This window comes from Rhinolophus sinicus, chromosome 15, assembly GCF_057876585.1.
Source record: "Rhinolophus sinicus isolate RSI-liver-muscle chromosome 15, RSI-T2T, whole genome shotgun sequence".
NCBI lineage: Eukaryota > Metazoa > Chordata > Mammalia > Chiroptera > Rhinolophidae > Rhinolophus > Rhinolophus sinicus.
Genome location: NC_142515.1, coordinates 115,113,568 through 115,129,048, shown reverse-complemented (window position 1 = coordinate 115,129,048; position 15,481 = coordinate 115,113,568). Strand labels below are relative to the sequence as shown.

The 15,481-nt window shown below is 38.7% G+C and overlaps 1 protein-coding gene across 2 annotated transcripts in view; it reads right to left on the bottom strand.

Moving 5' to 3' along the window:
* SLC10A7 (solute carrier family 10 member 7) overlaps positions 1 to 15,481 on the bottom strand; it is a 215,197-nt gene that overhangs the window by 27,914 nt on the left and 171,802 nt on the right. For both annotated transcript variants that reach the window (XM_074338462.2, XM_019730736.3), the window contains 3 exons: positions 10,687 to 10,852; positions 9,352 to 9,403; positions 383 to 456 (listed from right to left, as the gene is read on the bottom strand). In XM_074338462.2, coding sequence (XP_074194563.1) covers positions 383 to 456; positions 9,352 to 9,403; positions 10,687 to 10,852 — 292 coding nt within the window. The remainder of the gene's footprint in view (positions 1 to 382; positions 457 to 9,351; positions 9,404 to 10,686; positions 10,853 to 15,481) is intronic.

Here is a 15,481-nt window from a genome sequence, read left to right as displayed (position 1 = left end):
ATTATCTCCATTTTGCTCCAAGCTTCCAGAAAATAACATTTTCCAGGGCCAACTCCAGAGCCTTCTAAAGTTTTCGCCATTTGCACTACCCTCCCTCACCTTTTAATGTTAAACATTCTACATTGAAAACCTTTGATGAGCATCAAAAACATGATTACAAGTTAAGCTAAAGTCTACACTATTAAATTTAGGCCCGCAATTATTGGTTCAATCATATAATGGTATTTTAAAGCAATGCCCCATGGTCACTTTGCTATTGTTCTTTAACAGAGTGGGCAACACCCCATTCCATTTAATTTGAAGAGATGCTTGAATTTCCCAGTCGTAAAATATAACTATCTGAGGGTAATGTTAAGTTAGTTTTTTGTTGTGCATCACTTACCCAGTGTGAGGGATTTGTGTGTAGAACAGAAAATGATAGCCACAGTGTCTGCTGGTGTGAAACCCGAATTATTCCTACGGGCAGAAAAAAAAAAAAAAAAAGTATTTTACAAATACTTTTATTAAAAAGCCTCGTTAATACATCCTAAATCAAATAAAGTATTTACCTTCACATTAACATCCCTTTGATCAATCCTAGTGACACAAGTAATTCTATGCCCAAATGTACAGAAGTGACTGAATCTCTTTTCAGAGAATCCTGTCTGAGTCATTTGCCCATGAAAAGGAGACAGATTTAAAAACGTGTGGTGGAGGTCTCCTAAGGTCACGTATGTAGTCAGCCTGTGGTGCAGGACTTTGTGAAAACCATGCAGCAAGTAACTCAATTAGCGAAGTTGCTAGGGTGTCCCTTGATATTGGAAGAGTTAATGTATCTCCAAAACTGCTCTCTCTCGAGGAGCAACGTATCGTTTTGGCAGCAAACTCACCCTTTTGAGAAATACATGGTATGAACAAAGATTTAAAATCCCATGTTTTAGTAAAAATAATAAAGCACCTTTCAGTGTATCAGGTACTCCTTTAAGGTCTCTGCAGTAAAGACAGGGGAGACAATAGCCCTATTTACAGGCAACAAAACACAGGCACACACAAGTGGCCAACCTTACCCAGGGCCCCATGGCTAACAGGTGACAGAGCCAGGATTTAAATCAAGTCTGGCTCCTGTGTCTATCCTCTAAAACTATGTTACTATTCTACTATTGTTATTTAGTATGTTAGGCATTAAAAGAAGAAAATCTCACTTAATCAAAGCCCATTCATTATATGTTAGGGGGATCGGTACAGGTGAATATCATATTCAGATTTTTATTTTCGTATAAAGATTTAGAGAACCAGGAAAAAGGTTAGAAATGTAATTATTATTGTGTCCTTGTTATGTTAGAAAGGATTCCTTCCTGCAGAATCAGTTTGAAGACATAGTGCATCTCTTCACTCTTTGCCCTGAACTCAGGCAAGAGAGCCAGCAAATGGAAAAGTGTGCTGGAAACTGCTGGCACCCGTATAGCTGCAGATGTCACAATCTATCTGATTTTTAAAGATCTCTAAAGAAAGAGGTCCCATTTCACTTCGTAACCTCAGCCTCATATGTAACTTTTGTTGGGAGAAAATGTGCATAGGGACCTATCTTCCCTAAATAGGTCCCCACATCCTGTTTTCTTTGTCATAATCTCGCTTGAGAGGGGAAGGACCATCTTCTCCTCTTCCTCCCCATTTCTTGTACATATGTTAAGAAAATATTTCATTGTCCTTGGTCTTCTCTCCTCTGGAAAGTCACATATGCTCACGCTTCCTAAACAGTCTTATCTCCAGCTCGTTAATAGCTTTCCAAACCGCATTTTTGGTGTCCCACCTCAGCTGAGGATTCTGTGTGGGTACATATCACTTGAGTATAATAAGATTGCCTTACTGTTCCTACATTTTGTTCTCATATTTTTATTGTGATACCACTCTTATTTTTTAAACATTGCACTACACGGCTGACACATTCCTAGATCCCTTTATTCCTCACGTAGGCTCAATGTGAAAGGAGCTACGTAAGGCTCTATAAATGCACGGAGGAAGGGAATACAGATATATATTCTACAAAAGAGAAAGAGATCGAGAATGAGGAGGCGAGGGCGAGAGGGGGAGAGGGAGGGAGGGAGGGGAGAGAGAGAGAGGGAAAGAGAGAGAGAGAGAGAGAGAGAGAGAGAGAGAGAGAGAGAGAGGGCAGATTTGGCATTGAAAAGGAGGATTATCTCAAGCTTGGCAGGGGAGTGTGCTATGATGATGGAGTGCGTACAGAACCTTCTTGAAGGAACTAACAATTGATCTGGGCTTCAAAGAACAGGCGTAGACATGTGCAGACGTGTCTGTTAGGTAAGGAATAGCGAAACTGAAGTATGGGAGTGTGGGAGCAGCTGGCAAAGGACAGATTCCTCAGGCTGACGTGTGTGCAGGGACATCAGCTTGTGACAAGGAGTGTGGACTGGATAAAATGGGATAAGGAGGGTGCAGAGGAGTGAGCACACGTGGTCTAAGACTGAAGATGATGAGGCGAGGCAGGAAGCAGAGAGCAAAAGGGGCCTGAAGAATCATAGTGAAGGCAGGAGATGGTGGCAAGAGACGTGAAGACAGAATTAGAACTTGTCGCCTGCTGATCTCTATGCAATATTCTCCCAACAGCTTAAGAGCACAGGCTTTTGGGGCAAATGCACCAGCATTTAAACCCAGACCATCCTTTTGTTTGTATATAAAACAGGTATAACACTGCCTGCCTTTTAAGGGTCATTGTGTGGATAAATACCAACGTCCCTTAAGAACTTGGCAACTTGGAAGTGTTTAATACACGCTGGTTGATACTTTTATTGTTATTGTTGCTTTGCGAGAGGAAGAGGAATTAAGAGAAATTAAAGCATATATGACTGAGCAGAGCAGTAAAGCATTAATGGAAACAGGGAATGGAAGAAGTCCAGTGAGGTCTGGGGGGTGGGGGGCCTAGGAGCTGATGTGTAAGTGTACTGAATCGGTAGTCATGAGAGGGGACATGTTTTCAAGGAATCTGATGAAGAGAAGAAAAGGATCATGGGAGATGTGAACATGATTACATAGAGAGAGTGAAGATGCAGCCGCTAGAAACAACTGATGAAGCCAGCTCCTCAAATGGGCCTGAGAGGACAGGACTGAGGGCATTAGCCTGAGACGGGGTGTCTCCCATAGTCTGAGTGTGAAACAAAAGACGAGGTGAGTGAAAAATACGGAGAGTGTTCAGGTAGAGAATGGGAAAGTGGAGGCAATGTACATCAGAGATTTTACTTTCTTATGAAGCGTGAGGCACTTCACTCATCCACAGAGTTGGAAGCAATACTGAGGCCTGGGAACCTGAGAAATTACAAAGACTCGAAGTGGGCAAGTTGGGGAATATGATATACAGTCAGTTCACAGTGAGTAAATCACTTCTACAGGAATGAATCCCCCCCGGTGATTGTGGAACAGGCAGCCTAACCAACTGGCTGAGTTTTGGGCTGTCCTCCAGCAATGCTTGTGGTGTTCACAACACCACCAAGGCCTTTGTTTTGGTCTTTTGCTGCCCTTGTTCTAACCAATTGTTGCTGCATCTGGATCTGTGCAGTTTGGTTTTCTTCCAAGAGCGTCTGGCTATACATTTCTCCTTTGGTGAACTTTGTTCTGCTTGATATTTGTTCTTTTCTAGATTAGAGCACATTTCCAGTGTGTCAAAATCTCTCTGGCCACGATGGCTCTCATTTAACCGGGCGCTGGCTGCCATTGGTTAGAGCAGCACTTACTGTAATTAAAGAGGATATTCGCAAGTCACTCTTGGCTGTCCTCTGTTTCAGGTAGGGAGCCAAGCTAGGCCCACACTGGGAGGTTTCTGGCCTGATCTGAGTTGAAACACTGCCGTATAGTTCTACTGACACAAAGCCTGTCAATCAGGAGGGAGGATCCGTAAACAAAAATGGAATGATTAAGGTTAAGAACAATATTCTCCCTAAGCAGAGCTGACTTATACTTTTCAAAGTAGCAGACTGCTTCCCATCATGGATCTTGGGGAAACCAACAGAGCCGACACTCACTTAACCTTCCATTCATGATGAGGAAGATGATGACGGTGATGTATAACCACAGCCATAAACATTGAGCGCTTTGCTTTTCTAAGCACGTTGCTTCCGGTATTTCTTCCTTCTCAGGACAGCCTTATAAGGTAGGGAGTAGCATTGCCTTGCTTTTTGCACAAAGGGAATTGAAGCACAAAGGGGTTAAACAACTTCCCCAAAGTCACAGACCTAGTAAGTAGGCTGCCCCCAGTTTTGGAGGTAAGTTTTCCTTTGAGAAGGAAATTATAAAAAATGAAACAAACAAACAAAAAAAAACAGAGACAAAAACAAAAACCACCACAGAATTTAATGGATGAGAGCAGCTATCTTGTTAAGTAACCCTCCCTCAGCCAGGCGCTGTCAAGGGACTGCTTACTGGTGGGAAGTCATGACAATGCACAGCAAACGAAGAGTGCTGCACATTGTATTTAAACAGTCATAACCATAATTATTTTCAGGGATTAGCATCTCTATTGTGTCTGTTCACATTTTTAAAAGGAATCACATTACTATTTATTTTCTAATTCTACCTTATCTCTTTTTAATATTGATTTGCTTTTTATCCTGTTTTTATAATTCTTTTGATCACTTTGGCTTCCCTTGAGATGTTTATTTCCTTTTCTTCCCAACTGGTCTTTTTATTCTCTCTTATGAAGCTTTCAATCAGCATTTTCCACATAATATTTATTTTGCCTTCCCTTGCAGCGCCCACAAAGGAAAACATGTCAGAAAGTTTTACAAGCAGAATCCCGGAATGTGGAGCAGTGAAGGTCCTCTGAGAGAGTTCCGTCTAAGCCCACTGTTTTTAGGAGAGGAAACTTCCACGTGAAGTACTTTTCTTTGTTAACCTCTGTTCCTGTGTTTTGTCTTTACTCATTTTAGGAGATGACCTCGTCTGTCATGAGCTGAGTGGCACTAATTAAGTTACCCCGAGCTCTGTGGCTTAGTGGCTCATCTCTGAAATGGTGAGAGTTTTACCATTAAGGACACTGTCTTCTTCCTCCCCTCCCTCCCTTTCTTCCTCTCCCACCCTTTTTCTCTCCCAGGGCTATGGTGAGAGGCCCACTGAGACATCTGACTGAAAATGTACTGATAAGGATTAAAAGACCTATACAAACATTGAATATTTGTTTTCTTCCTTTTCTCTTGTCAATGGTTTCTTTTGTCACTCAAGTGACATTCTAGGTTTCTATTACTCTGTCATATATATAAATATTCGTATATATACTGGGGCTGCCAAAAAATGTGTACAAGTGGACACTTTGGTCAACATTGGTCAAACAGTAGTTGGCCGTAATCAGAAGTGTCTGGACGCTGACGGTAACCACTTTGAGCACCTCTTGTGATTGCAGAAGTCAAACGTGACTTGTATTCATCTTTTGTTATTGGTATATATTGAGTATTACAATTTTAATAGTTTTTTCCTTTCTTAAAATGTGTATACATTTTTTGGCACCTTTTGTACTTATCTTTTGTTCACTTGTTAATTATTTGCCTCCCCCATTAGACTTTAAGCTTCATGAGTACATGAGCCACAGTTGTTTACCATTACAAACCCAGAATGTGTACCCATTAAGTATGTGTTGAATGAATGAGTGTATATACATTTATTAAATTTATTTGGGTGACATTGGTTAGTAAAGTTACATAGGTTTCAAGTGTACAACTCTATAATATATCATCTATGTATCACATTGTGTGTTCACCACCCAGAGTCAGTTCTTCCCTCACCATGTATTTGACCCCCTTTTCCTTCTTCCACCTCCCCCTCTCCTCCCCTTTACCTAACTCTGGGCTCCCAACTACTGTTCTTTTTATAAGCCTTTTCAACATTTTTTTTTTTTAACCTTGACAGCTTTCCAAAGTTTCAGAAAGCATAGGTCAGTATGGATGACTGACTATTGGTTTGATGAATCAATTTTCATTTTCTAGCAACTGTGACACAGACACATCAAAAAGAATGTATTATAAAGCTAGACATTATAATCCCCTCTTTTCCATAATTAATTCTTGAAATAATATAAACTATTTTGATATAATAAATATTCTACAGTAGCTAACATTTATTGAGCACTTACTATATGCTAGGTATTATGCTGAGGGCTATAAGCATTATTATTTAATTCTCCAAATGACCCTATGAGATAGATACTACTACTGTCTCCATTTTATAAATGATGAAACAAACAAAAATTACCAAGTTATTAAGTAGGATTGAAACTCAAGTCCGTCTGACAGCAAAGTTGGAATTTATAACCAGAACACTTTTCTATAGACAGAGAAATGAGAACATAGAATGATAACTCTCAAATGTATTTTAAATACTCAGAGTAGAAGAGGTTCACATGCCATACATGAGAATGGTAACATATCAGGTCAGTAAATCTATGGAATGTTAACCAGGTAAACAGAGTGTTGAAGGAAAGTTTTCTAGGCTGGGTCTCTCCTGGTTTATGCTGAACTTCCATCATCAGAGGTCAGTGGTGTACTGTACAAAAAAAAAGACTGATTTCTATGCTGAGATTTTTATGTCTTGATATTTGGGTTGGTGTTTAGATTTACTGAATTGGTAAGAAAAAGATGAGAGAAAAAAATCCACACGTCAATTTCACTGATTTTAAGCAGGAAGGAACAAAAAGTAGGAAAATAAAATCAAACTCAACAGTATATAAACCAATGGGTTCTCAGTTCCAGCTCTTGTTTTCTTTGATTAATTTGTTTGTGCCTCCGTGTGCACTTGAAGAATCCAGTTAAACATTCTCTAACCAAAACAAGTATTAAGAGTTTTAACAGTAACTGAAGTAGTTTCGTGCAATAGAAAAAGCATGGATCAATGCTTTGGAAATGTCAAATGCAAATGAATTTCGACTCTAGGCGTACTACTTGCCATGAGATTTTGGGTAAGTTCCTAACCTACTAAAATCTGATTTTAGGCAAGTTACTAAACTACTCTGAATGAGGGTCCTCACCTGCAAAATAGACACAAAACTGCATGGTATCATAACCTGTGCTATCAGACGTACACGAAATAATGTGCACCATTCCTAGCTCAGTGCCTGGCACAAAACAGGGATCAATAAATGCTGGTATTTTTCGTTCTTCCAATAAAATCCTCAGGTGCTATAGGGTCTCCCAGAATGAAAAAAAAAAAAAAAAAAAAACAAAGTGAAAACCATCTTCTAAATTTTGTACAATAAAAAAAAAATCCCTAAATTTTAATGAAATATTTTGGAGCTACACAACAATTACCCAAGAGTGTGATTATAGCCACTCCATATTCTGTTGTTTATCAAAGACACATGCACGTGTGACATTGGGCCAAGTTTAAAATGCAACAGAACTTCAGTGGAGGTAGACTAAGGCAACAGAAGGGTCTCGAAACCACAAGGCCTAAGTCCAGTCTACTTTAGGCTGAACATTTTCAATTTTAATTCACCTAGTTGTGATACTACCGCCTCTCCTTTAGCAATCCCTGTAGGGGCTATTCTGAGCGTTTCAAGAAGTTTTCTTGACAGGATATCTGCATCCCACCTAGTCTGATGGGACAGGATGAGCGGGTCTGATGATCACTACTGCCACAAAGACCAGCAAACAGCCAGTGAAACGCAAACGTCTTTCCTAAGGTGACATAACCATTTACAAGAGGAAGTTAAAAATAGTACCTACTCGCAGACTTACCCAAATAAGTCACATTTGCTCTGTGACTTAATGGCCTCAGGCTTTACTCTTACTCATAAATCATGATCACAGGCTTTGGAAAATGCTTCAAATTACACCAATCAATACGTTTTTATTGACTGTTTGCAATCAGCCTCCTGCCATACCCAGTGCTGTAAGAGCCAGCTGCCTAATGTGAGGCCTCAGCCATCCACTGCTCTGACACCATCAGGCCTCATAAACAACCAGGCCCTTTCCCTCGTGGCAACACATTGCCATCACCTGGTGTTGACGGGCCTGGCAATCTGGCCCATGCTTACCTTTTCGGACACTATTACTAGTTTTAATTTTCCTCTACTCTTATTGTCCCACCATATCTTATTGTGTGTGTGTGTGTGTGTGTGTGTGTGTGTGTGTGTGCATGCGTGCACCCACATTTGCATTGTTGCTTCTTCTCCCATCAAGAACCCCCTTAGCCATTCTTTATGACTCATGTCAAACCCAGTCTCTTCCACGAAGCCTTGCTCTGTCACTGTCTTTGGAAGTGCTTCCTCCTTTGAACTGACTACAGGTTGGCTTACTGTACCACTAAAAGGACACTTAGTTATCAGTGCATATATCTAGTTTGTAAACTCATCCACGATCAGAATCATCTCGTACTTGTGGCATTCACTACGGTAACTCTCTCATACCAAAGGCTAAAGTAATGTCTGTTGCGTGTATAGTCCTGGTGGGGGAAGTTGCTTTAGAGGCGAGCCTTTCAGAACAGAAAAGATGAACTAGGCTACGGAGACCAATTTTGACATGAGGGCAGCCTTAGCAAAGAACAGAAATGAGAAAGCATGAGGTTCTTTTAAGGGACAACGAAGATTTTACCTCAACCTAAAGCTTAGATGGCATGACAGCTAGTAGTGGTGCACGAAATTGGCCTTGCCATTAGCCCCCCAAAGTGAACTTCATTCTGCAGGCACCGGATAACCACTGAAAATCTCTAAACAAGAGCACTAGTATTAGAACTTGGGTGATTGGAAGCAGGAGGAAATGCATAAAAAAGTTAGGCCTAGAAATGAAAATACCAGTAAGATATCCATTGTAATAGTCTAAGGAGAGAAGAAGCAACAAGAGCCTGAATTAGGGAAATGGCTTGGGAGGCACAAAAAGTATTCCAGAGGTAGGGTTAAGAGATTTAAAAAAATAATGATGTGAAGCGTTCTAGTCTGAGTAACTCTGTGGATGGTGGTGACATTAGCAATAAGTGAAGAAGTGAGAGGGAAAGTGTTGGGGGGGAAAGATTAATTCCATTCTGAGTATCTTGAGTCTGAGGCTTTATTAACAGTCAGGTGACGACATCTAAATGGTCAGTGGTAAGTTGTGCTGGAACTCAGGAAAAACATGGGAATGGAAGGTCTAGGCTCAAAAATCACCAGCTGACAGCTGACAGCTCGAGTGGAATGCAGGCGGTTGTCTAAACACACGATATGAACAGATGAAACAAGGGCCAACGACAGACCCTTTCATAATGTCCCCAACTTGAGGGTGGCAGGAGAAAGATGGGGAGACAGGAGAAAAATGAGAACCGCATAGTAGTGACATAGAAATCAAGTCAAGAGCACGATTCCTCATTCAGGAAACTAACAACAGGAAATACCAAAACACTTACCTTGTTGAAGAGATGAAGGTTAAAAACATAAAGCTCAGCTGGATAGAAAATACTGAAGAAAAAAAAAAGATTGAATCTAAATTAGCACTATAAAAACAGTATCTGTAGCATATTTACTGGTATGCTTAGTTTCATCTGAAACTTATGGGGACTCAAATAGAAAAACAAATAAATACCAACCAAACACACATAAATTGCTATACTGATAACATCATTTAAATGAGTGGGACTCAACATGTCTTATTGAAGACATCCCCAGATATAATCTATGTCTTCTCAGAGCAAATCTAAAATCCTTTGATTTATGATTTGGTTATTTAATTTGTTCAATTTAGAAAGACCTGGTTTATACTGTGAGTATTTATAGCAAATAACATAGATGAGGGAGCATTATAATAAATATTTTGGAATAACTCATGTTGATTTTAATAACAGGTGGTTCTTCAATATTAAAATGACCAAAAGCTGCCTTTGGTATTACAGGCTAAATGAAACAAAAGATTTCTTTTTTTCGTTGTTGTTGTTAACAACCAATGCTTTAATTACTTATTACATTTAAAAATATTGTTCTGAGCTGTGCCTGTAGCTTGATGGAGGCTGAGACGTGTGAAATAGGCAGGATTAAATGACTTATAAATCCAGACTGAGCTCCTCTGTGGTTGACGCTCCCTACCTACTAGGGACACCCATTCTCTTCCTGCCATCTCTACGCTGGAGCAGAAGTCAGCAAAGTTTACTTAAAGGGTCACAGGCTTGAGGGCTATATGGGTTCTATGGCAACTATTCAGTTCTGCTTTCTAATTGAAAGCAGCCATAGATGATATATAAACAAATTGTTGAGCCTGGCATTTTATAGTCTGCGACTTCTTACAATGCAATGATATTACTTTGGGTATAATTTAATAGAAAGATGATGTAAATATTCATGTTTTAACCAATTCAGCCATTTGTTATAAAATAATAGTATCATATATTATAAATCCTACTTTTAATTCACAAAAAAGAATAAGATTAGCTTAAAGTTACAATAAAATAAATATGGCAAAAAAAGTGCTCAGTCTAATGTTTGAATTTGACGTATATTCTGGCTTCTTTCACCTGGCATCAACTATCGTAAATCAGACATAGAAACACAAAGGAGAATATGTCGTAAGTGCATAGCTGTTGTCTTTTGAAAGAACACATAGAAGTGACAAAGTCACTGAGTACATATGACACTAAGCATTCTTTTCTAATCAAATTAACATTCAAAATAGATTCAGAGAACACAGATTGCTCTGCTTTGTGACTGAGGAGATCGAGCGGATAGCAAGGATAGCCCATCTTCCAACTTACTGATAAACAATACGAGAACAAGGCTGAATTTATCCAGGTCGATATTTGGGTTAGAGAACGTGTCACAGAATGTTGTGTAGATGATCATGAGCAGCACACAGCTGCTGACAGCACCAAAAGGAGGTTTTGTTCTTTCAAGCCAGTCCTTGATGTATCTTCGGACAATCTGAAATACAGAGATCAACAGGTTGCTTCTTTGCAGAGATGTGGGGAGCTGAGTTGGGCATTGCAAAGTGATTGTGACAGCAGAAAGACATAAAAGAAGAGTCATTTGGATGATGGCCCCAGTGGATTTCAAAGCTTCCCTGCCACACCACTCTTTTTCAGGGGAATTTAACATTTGTAGTGCAACTTCCACTGGTGTCCATAATGAGAGTGTATTTTCAACGGCATTCAAATCCATCCTTAATCATGCCAAATGCTCTTTGCTAGCTGTCACTGAGACATGCCCATTAAGCCTCCCCAAAGTTTATCTCCTCTGCTCATCCTAATGGATGTGTGTAATTATCACAGTCCCCTTTGCCTCAACAGACAATTCCAAGTACAACTTTGGGAATCTTAAAAATCTGACATCTTCAAGAATTTCAAGACAGTAGATAATCGAAAGTGATCCATGGAACATATTAATATTTAAAATGCTAGCAATGCACCAGAAGTTTTTAATTAAATTATAACTCATGCTTGAAAAGCAAAAGTGCATGTGTTATGGGAGCTTAAATAATTCAAACTCTGACTATCTAGAGTTTTTGTGAATCCAAAGACAAATGCCATTTGTATGCTTTCAGAATTCCAGAATTAACACTTAAAAATGAATAAACCTGTTCTAACTTTCCTATAAAAGGACCAATCAAATTTAAACTTATATAGTAAGCCTCTCATTTTGAAAACCAAATCAGATATTTAAAATCAGAACAGTCTGAATACCGGTGATAACTTTCGTTTGGATATATACGTGAACCACTCTATTTGAAACCTTTTACTTTCGAAAGAAGCTGAACAAGCTCTATAATAAGGACTATAGTTGAGACATATTAAGTTTTGAGTCACTCATTATCCTGCATAATTGAACATGAGATTTCACAACAGGCTGAATTACCATGATCCATTAGCAATAATGAGGTCAGGGAACTTCTGACAAGGCTGATGGGATTCTGTCATCTTCTACTCTGTCACTGAAAAGGCCTAATTCGCAATGGAGCATACCTTCACAGATACTCAAGAACAAAATAAACCACTCTCAAGAGAACCTTTGAACAAATGACTGTTAGATCAACTTTGCCCATTCTCAAGGACTCAGTAAGTGAAATACCAGCGTTAATAAACAGACTCCTGACAGAAAGCTGACCCATTGGTACAAGAAAGACACACGTACGATACCATGAAGGTTGGGTGGCATGGAATGAAGGGAATGGAGTGGTGTGTGTGTGTGTGTGTGTGTGTGTGTGTGTGTGCATACTTTTTCAAAACAGCAGATCTTGTAATTAAAGTTACAGTTGGATTTATAAAAAAAAATTATTTATGTAGAAGTGATCCCAAACCACAGTAATTTATCTAGTGTTCATTTCTTTCTTTACAATTAAAATGTAGTGAAGTATAGAGAACGAAGAGCAGTCCATCACACAGTGTGATACACTGAGGAATTAAATCATACATTTGGGATAACAGCACTCGAGGGACCCAGACGGCCCCATGTTCAGGTATGTCACCGTGGGTGTAGCTGCTTATTGGAAGGCTACAGAGGGTCTTCATTGAAAAGGTCATTTCATAACCTGTTGTGGTTGGTAGCATAAACCTGGTAGCTGCCCAAATTTAATACAATTCAACTCCTTTAGGAAGTAAAATAAATGGAAATTGCATGGTTATTGAAATTGATGCTGTTTTGTTTTAATATAAAATGGTTAAAAACACAAAAGTCCTCGCTCTGCAATAGGTTACGGAATGTATGATCCTAATTCCCAAGGTAAGTGTCTTCCTGTCCCACTACCACTTTCTCCCCCTCTGACAAAATAAACAAATAAATACGAGGTGTGACCAAAAGATACAGTGAATGCTTAAATTTAAAAAAAAATTATTACAGCAAAAGACACATTGCCATTAATCCACCTCAAAATACTCCTCCTTGCTTTGAATACATTTATCCCCTCATTCTTGCCACTATCTGAAGCAGTTCTGGAAGTCCTCTTTTGTGAGTATCTTTAGTTGCGCTGTTGTGGCTGCCTCGATGCCCTGAATCAATTCAAAACATTTACTTTCATGGTCATTTTGACATTGGAAAGAGCCAGAAGTCACACAGTGCCAGAGCCGATGAATAAGGTGGATGAGGACACAATGTAATGTTTTTCTATTTGACAGAAATTGCTGTGTACCAAAAGCAACGTGTGACACGGAGCATTGTCATGATGGAGGATGATTTACCTCATACTTTAAAACACACTTTCTCTCAACCGTAGCTCACAACCGACTGACTGCATGGAACAAGTTGAAACTTGTCACACACTGGTTACTAAGGTTCGATGTGCTGCTTCCCATATTGAAGATCTCTGCCTTTCCGTTGGATGGCACTCGGCAGCAGCCTTTACTGAATTTTTTGATCACACCTCATGTAAATGAGGTATAACTAGAAAGCCAAAGCCATTTTAAAAACCAAGACAAGCCTCTAATCATCAACTTTATAAACAGCAATTGACTTAGTTAAGCTAATAATCTCTTTTTTTATTACAAGGTACTCAGAGTCTCACATTATAGTAGGACTCTTTCAATATGGCAAGTAACAGGGGCTCCTGAGTCCTGCATCCTCCTAGCTAAAATGCATTTCTTCTAAACACATCAATGCTTTAATGCTAGATACTTAATCTTGATAGAGCAAACAACTAGAAAGTTGGGAATTGGACAGACCGACAAGTGAAACAATAACACTAGAGGAAAACAGATTGTCTGTCCCTGTTTTTAGTCTTATAGTGATATTTATCTGTGTTTTCTAAGTAAACCATTTTATATCTTGCCAGCCTCCATAAAGCTTTTCCATCTTCCTCTAAAATTAAATTCACAAAGCAGCTGCTTTTGCACTGTGTAGCCAGAAAAGTGTTAAAATGTTTCATGAAGTAATAGGTGAAGTAGTGTTGATACGCCTCAAAGATGTGCTTCAGATGTAAACTCCAGGAAATCTCATCTTCTGTTAGTTCAGCCACTTACACTTTTCACACCATCATTCTCCATTTGTCAAGAATCCATGTCATTTTTTAATTCTTCAAACTTCTTTGTCATATAGAAATGTTTAAAACCTTATAGGAAACAAGACTTTGCTAGAGACAGATCAACAAAACCTGGTATAGATGCCTCAGAATTCTCTCGTGGAGGAAAAAAAAAGTCAAGATGGGTGGGGGGAAGGCATATTGGTGAGGGGGCTAGTTGTGTCTTCCTTCAGAATCTATACCAATTTATTTGCTCTCACAGCTCAGAGAAACTTAGGCATTCAAAATTAAGTGACAAATCCTCATTAACTTGTTTGCTTTTCCCTATGAAGAGAGAAGGAAAAAAATCTTCTACTGCTCTTTATTTTGTCTCACCTTCTACATTTTGATTTGCTTTATTTTAAACTAAGCACCAGTAAAGGACAAAGGGAAACTTAAATTTGAATCCCTGTACTTCTAATAAGCTGAGTAACATATATCAATTACTGCATGATCTACAAGCTGGAAACCTGAAAAATTAACACATCTTAGGTGAAGAATGTCAACACACTGAGATAATGAACAAATGTAATATCCATCATTTTAGTTTCCATTTTATTGAGGGCATTTTCTTGCTTTTTCTCCCACTCTGTCTCTACATTTATAAATTGATTTTTGAGTAGGGATATATGATAGGTATTTTTTCATGTTAAATCTGAATTTTAAAATTTATTTTTCTTCAAGGTGTCTTCAGATTGTTTCTTCAATTTTTACCTGCTATTCCATTGAATCCATAAATTTTCATAAAGTGTTTTGTTTTTTTCATTAATATTCCATTGAAAGGTATAGTCAGGGATATAAAATCAAATCCAATTTATATAACATTTTTCTTTAAGAATATTTTGCATTAAATATTGACTAGATTCAAAATAATATAGTACACTTTGTAAAAAGTGTAACCAACAATAATAAATGAATACAATAAGCACCCATCACTTGCTTAACTTTTCGAAAAACTTTTTCCCACTATTTCTTCATCTCATTCTCATGAGAAAGGTCATACAGATATTATCCTGCTCAGTTCACAGTTGAAAACAGAGGCACAGAGAGCCCAAACAACTTACATAAAATGTGACAAAGCTGGAATAGGACTTTTATGTCCTGAGGGGATCACGGCACAGGGGTTAACGGTACGGACTCTGGAGCCACGTGGGCCAGACTGGGAATCCTGGCTCTACCCCTTACTCTGTGCTCTTGGGGAAATTCCTTTCCTTCCCTGTCCCTCATCTCTAAAATAGATATAATAGTTGATGTAATGAGGATTAAGCAATTAAATAAATATGAAATCCTTTAGAACCGGAGCCTATACATGGTAAGTACTGGCTATTTTTATTTCCAGGTCGCAGTCTAGTGATGTTTCTGTCACAACACTTCTTGTCAGTATATCCCATGGCACAATTCAGGTGAAGCAATGAAAAGAGTTCATACCTAATATAATTTTATAAGTGCAAAATTTTACTAGCATTAATAGCATTAACTTCAGTTTTAGCTGAAGACTATTTAATATGAAAAGCCAAACTGTGAAACAACTCGCTAATGAGACAAGAGAATGCATGGATGATAAA